We start from the raw sequence: 6,303 nt of genomic DNA on the forward strand, positions 1-6,303 counted from the left end.
TTTTATTCCTGAAAATTTGATTAGAAATTTTAAAATTAAATTAAAAGTTTATTTTTTTCCTTTGCCTGCTTTCTCTCAAGCAGAACGGACGGACCTACTGTGGTAATATGGATAATCTAGAAGATTATATATATATAGTGTATATATACATATATATGCACCTACATATGAACATTGATATGATATCTCGCCACTCTCAACAAAAAGAATAAAGTAATAAAGCTCAGTGCACAAAGAACCTTACTAGTTGAAAGACTTATGATTTTAATGTGATCTTTTCTACCTTAGGTCAGTGCAGCTCTCAACTCTTACCGATTCATAACTCAGACTATTAACTTAACATAGCCTGATAAATATATTTAACTCTTTATAGCTAGTTATAAATATCTAGCTCAGCATAGACAGACTGGAATATATAGTTCTGCATAGCTAAATACAATACATAGCTCCGCAAAGCTAAATAAGATAGCTTTATAAAGTTAAGCAAGACAAATAGCTTAGTAAAGCTATATTTAAAAATAACCAATTCTAGATAGTTCACAATTATATTAATAGCTAAGTAACTAAAATACCACAAAGGTTGCTAAAGCTTTATTATAAATAAAGATGTCTGGATTCTTTAAATATGTTGATCACTGTCCAGATGTTGCTGGATCTCCTCCAGACGATATAATGGAAGGAGACGGTGATTGTGGATTAGAGTTAGAGGCATTGTTTATCTCTAATAACTCCGCTGAGATAACAAATGCACCCATTGAGATGATTACTGTTTCAGCCTCAGAAGATGAACCTGAGGATTTAGGAGCAGACTTCCCGCCCTCTCCACTGCAGAGATATCTGAGAGTTCTGGAGATGAAGGGGAAGATGATGTGGATGACAGGAAGGATGACCTGGTGGAAGGGGAGTCAGAGGGAAGGAAGTTCCAGCAGGGGGATGGCAAAGCTGTTCCCATAGATGTCCATGGCCTTGAGGATGCTGTTGAGGAAGATGATGAGTTCACCAGGATGTGGAGGAAGCTGGGCCAACAACCAGACAGGGGACAGGTGAACCTGGTCAAGGAGAACAGGCGGAAGATACAGAACCGGATGGAAGTGATTTGGCAGGAACTACGTCTGGTAATCATAGAAACATTCAAGAATCATGGTAGAATGGTCTATAGTGAGGAGGAACATCAGCTCAAGCAAGAACTAGCGCTTGTCACAAATATGTCCCTCATCATGGAGCAGCGGTTGGAGCTGTTACAACTCCTTGCCATGGGAGTCGAACTAGGACCAGAATATTAATCTCCTGAAATAAATAATATAGAATTGGTAAACTCAGATTAATAAATATGAACTTAGAGAGTTAATTATTGCATTAAATTCTGTCTGTAGATCAAATAAAACTTGGGATTTACTACACTACTATGCAGTCCCAGAATTGCAGCTGGGGAAGCGCCATGTTTAGTTACGCATCTGGTATCCTACAGGGGAAGCAAGAATTGTACATAGATTAAAACAACACTTCATCTTCAGCTTGGTTCACTGAAAGAGGAGTTTAACCCCTCGTGGGAATACAAGTCATGCACAACCATCCCGGTTTTTACTCAACCAGATGTGAGGACTGTACTGCCATGGAAGATACCTCTCAATGGAGCTTTCAGGGATCACAACTCCCCATTTTCCATATGGGGTGCAGTGATGGGTAAATTCCTTATTTCCCCTAACTGGGAAACAGTTTAGAATGAAGGAACACAGGGAGAAATCCCCTATACCCTTCTTCCTACAAACCTTCTTATCTCTCTCCTACCAGCTCCACAACTCGATGTTAAAAGAACTATTTGGAAAGGCCCAAAAGTGTAAAAAAAAGAAACAAGAAGCAAGAAGAAAAAATAAATTGAACAGAAAAAGTGGAAGGGAAATTTCTTGACAGTAGAGACGGGTGCTTAAAGCAAGATAAACAAGAAAGAAGAAGAAAACTTTGAACAGGAAAAATTAGAAGGGGATTTACACAGGATGGCAGACGTCCCATCCCCCCCTCTATGTCCTATTCTAGATAAAAAAAAACTGGAAAATGTGTAAAATGCCCCCCTCACCCCTCTCCCCCTCCATCAAGAAAAGCTAGGAATGCAGGAGCTGACTCGACACAGTATCATGACTGAAGCAAAATTTAAATATAAACAAGGGGGAGAGTAACCTTGCCACTCTCAATATATAGAATATAGATACAATGGTCCAAAAAATAGTTCTGACTCTGCAATTTGGCTAGCTGCAGAAAACATCCAAAAAATTCATTTATTTTTATTTTCAAAAACAGGAAATATAGAAGTCTCAAAATGTTTCCATCTGATATTGAAATTTAAAACTATTGTAAAATTTAATTAAGATAAATTATTAAAGTTAAAAAATTAAAAGTTTTTAAAATCATACATCAGGTAAAGCTTTGAGGGTAGGGTATCAATTTTAATATTTCCTATTTTAATTTTTCCTTTAACTGTCTTCGTGTGCCATTTACATGTGCAATATTAGAAATGGGCAATGTCCACTGTATTAAAAATGTATTTAAAAATCCTTTCTTGTTTTATTATTGATAATTGATCATTTTAATACATTTAGGATGCTTTCTTATTATCATTATCTACCCATTTCAAGAACTTGGTGTGTATATGAGACCAGGAAAAATTTCATGTTATTCAAATAATGTCATGTTATTCATATAATAGGAGCTTATTAACTCTTTTCTTGTAACCTCCTTCCTCCTCCCCCAAAAGGGATAAATATGGTTTAAATAAAAATATGGCTACAAGGTTATTAGAATTTTCTCTATGCAATCAATCAAAACAAAATGGAATTCTTATTAGTTTTTTCAATTTTATTTCTGTAATTTTGTTTCCTAAAAGGTCTGACAGACGTTTTTTTATGCCCATGAACAACTTTGGGAACTTTAGAGCTTAACCCTACTAAACCAAACAAAGATAAAAATATACCCCTGGTGTGAGATAAAAATTGACAGTTTGCAGAATAATTTTTTCCCATGGAATTTATTGAGAATATGGGTTTGCTCTAGCCTTTCCAACTTTTACTTGAGTGCAATTGCAGGCCCTGTAATTTCCTCCCAATTCAGCTTTATTGCACGCAATACAAGAATATGTAATTTGACACAATGTAATTCCAAATGGAAACCTTATATTAACCAGAGACTTTTAGCTGGTGACAACTAATTCTGAGTAGCTTATATATGGTAGATGTTTATTTATTTAATTCAAGAAAGGTTTAGCATTTAGTTCAGGAACTGAAGCCTTAGGATAGAGTATTATTATGTCTAAATCTGAAAAATGGGAAGCTTGATTTCATTCCTAATACTGTTTACCCTGCCTTTTCCCTGCACTTAAGCAAATTTACAGGAAATCTGAATTTTAACTATTAAAGTCAATCCACTCAACATAGAATCTTAAAACCAAGCAGAGCAAAGAACATTCCCCTGGATCTCCCAAGTTCCCCCCCATAAAAACTTGAGGCAAATCAGCCCAGGGGTTTCTTAGTTATGATTGGACAAAACAAGTAAACAGAGTTTACAACTTTAAATGTATAGATCTATGCAAACAACAATTTTTTTGAATTTTTAACTTAACTGACATCATAACTTCCTTATTTAAGAACATTTATCTTTCAAATGTAAAATACTTATACATAAAAATGAATTGAAATTTAGAGATTAAACCTGACAAAAAAGATAAAATTGGAGAGGAAACTGAGAAAGAAAAAACAAACTCTATTGCAAAACAAAACATATTTCCAGGAAAGACATAATAATTTACAGAATATTTGAAAAAGATCAGTTTAAAATCTTTGTTTAGGAATGCGAAACAAACATTGTGTAGCTGAATGCCAGCAATATCTGAAAGGTATTTTCAACATTAACTAAAGGTAACATGGAAACACCTCAACACAGAAATGACTCAACATGAAAATGGATCAAAAACTTTTTTTGAGGAATTTCCGTTTTTTTTTAGAAATTCAAGGAAATCCATCAAAAGTTGAGAATTGTTGAGGGATTTCCGAATATTTTGTATCCATCCTAATATTTATAGTTAAATGGTTCCCTCTTTTTTTAATCAATTTCCTCATTTTTTTAGGTACGTCTGGAACCGGATCAAAAATATGAGGAAATGAACCTAAAATTTGAGGAAACCATTCAACAAATTGAGATTTTTAACCCTATTCCCGCTGGGGGGGGGGGGGTCAATTTGACCCCCCCCTGTAGTTATTTTTACATAACTCAAAAAGTATTGGTCTGAGTCTGTTGAAATTTTCTGACTTTTCTTACATACCCAAAGCCCTCCCTTTAGGCCTAAAACCGGGCTTTAATACTAACTGCCTGAGTCCTCAGGCACACTGCCTGAATGACTGCTCTTGCCTGTAGCAAACTAAATCTTTGTTTTGACCCACTTTCACTTGTCAGATTTTGATAAAATTTAGCTTTTTGGAAAGCCTATGACATAAGAAACGGATTGCACAAGTTTTGCGAAAAAAAAATTGCAAATTTTTCGCAAATAACCTGTCAAAGGAAACAGACCTAAAATTTGAGAAAACGTATCAACAAACTGAGTATTTTAAATTTTTGAAAAAATATGAGGAATCGGACCTAAAATATGAGGAAACCAATCAAAAATATGAGGAAGTCCCTCAAAAATATTTGAATAAAGTAAAGGGGAAACGGATATACAATTCTGGCAAATTGATCAAAAAAGAGGAAACTCATAAAATTTGAATTTAGAGGGATTTCCAAAAAATTTGAAGAAATCGTGGAAACACCTCAAAAAAACCTACTTTTGAGGGGTTTCCGCTTATTTATGATCTGTTACCATGTTGAGGGGTTTTCGTATTGAGGCCTTTTCATTTCACTGTAACTAAAATTGCGCTTTTAGATCAGCCTGCATCTAACAAGACTTTGTGTGGGTTAAATGCAGAACTTCGAGGTAGAATAATTTTCAGGAGAACAAACTCTTATTTTCTAATCCCTTTATAGTGGAGCTACATCATTTGCTCTTTACCCATTTACTCTATGGCCATTTGCTCTTTAGCCCATAGATCATGACATCTGCTCTATATGTCAATTGCTCTAAATTACTATTCACATCATTTGCTCTATAAAATCATCCCACCCTCAACCATCAAGCATTTGATGTATTCTGCAGTAAACTGCATTACACTATCCCAAGTCTTTAGTTAAGAGTAATTTGGTCAAAGAAGAGGTCTTCTGTCCCCCCAAGTCTGAGGAGAGGCCTCCCATGAACCCTCAGTCTAAAAATAGGCCTACTATAGCTACTCCCCCCCACCACACCCAGTCCAAGAAGAGGTCTGCAAACCCACAGTTTGAGGAGTGGTCTACTAAACCCCCATCCCCCTACACAGTCCAAGTTGGGCTGGGCACATTCTGACTTTTAAAAAAACGTTCCGTTCCATTCTAGAATGAGGGCCTTCAGCTAAATTGTTCTGTTCTTGTTCTGTTCCGTTCTGAGTAGAAGAACAGTCTACTCGTTCTGTTCTGTTCTTGGCGTTCTTAGTTGAAGAACATTGCATCCCCCGTTCTGTTTTTCAGTAATGAACACTTCATCCAAAAGTTTTATGGAAAAGAGTTGGTTAAAAGTAAAAAAAATACTATTGTAGTATTCTCTTACTACAAAAAAGATGCAATAAATTGATAAACTTAAATTAGCAAACTTTGATAAGATCACACTTCAAGTTATGTAACTTATATAGGATCAATTATCTTTGTAACCTGAAAACATTGCACATCGGGTTATCTCCTTCATTTGGAGCTAACCCTTATACAATTACTTATTTTTTGCAACCTGGCAACATTATACTTCGGGCTATCTCCATCACGCGGAGTAAACCTTTATATAATTACTTGCTTGTGCAATAATTAACACCCAAAGTAATAAACATGCTTTCATTAATGTTGTTACATTTATTTACATATTCATAAATGCATACATACTATAATATGGAGATAACTAGATGGTTTAATGATCAGCCATGGTTCCTTTACAACTTAGGTTCCTTCTCTATTCCTTAAATCTATTAAATCTATTAAATCCTGGAGCAAACCTCCTCCCTACTTGCTTTGGGATAAAGGCTCCTGCTCCCAGGCCTTCCTTGTGTCCCATGCGTTAACGTTGGGATCTACAAGGGGCTCTTGGGTGCTTGTGTCCTCCAGAGTAGAGGACACCATACTCTCAAGCTCCTGGTTCAGCTCTGCTAACCTATCCATCACCTCCTTCATGGTTCGCACCAGGACATCAGTATCCTCATCCATATC

At 35.8% G+C, this 6,303-nt stretch overlaps 1 protein-coding gene across 1 annotated transcript in view; it reads left to right on the forward strand.

Annotated features, from left to right (window-relative positions):
- Positions 1-3,746: 3,746 nt before the first annotated feature.
- The window catches only part of LOC111717550 (uncharacterized), a gene marked incomplete at its 3' end in the record, with an annotated part of 4,656 nt that continues 2,099 nt past the window's right edge, over positions 3,747-6,303 (forward strand). The window contains 3 exon segments of the mRNA XM_023493046.1: positions 3,747-3,777; positions 3,836-3,883; positions 4,907-4,957. Coding sequence (XP_023348814.1) covers positions 3,838-3,883; positions 4,907-4,957 — 97 coding nt within the window.

The sequence above is a fragment of the Eurytemora carolleeae genome, unplaced genomic scaffold (genome assembly GCF_000591075.1).
Source record: "Eurytemora carolleeae unplaced genomic scaffold, Eaff_2.0 scaffold2638, whole genome shotgun sequence".
Taxonomy (NCBI): Eukaryota; Metazoa; Arthropoda; class Copepoda; order Calanoida; family Temoridae; genus Eurytemora; species Eurytemora carolleeae.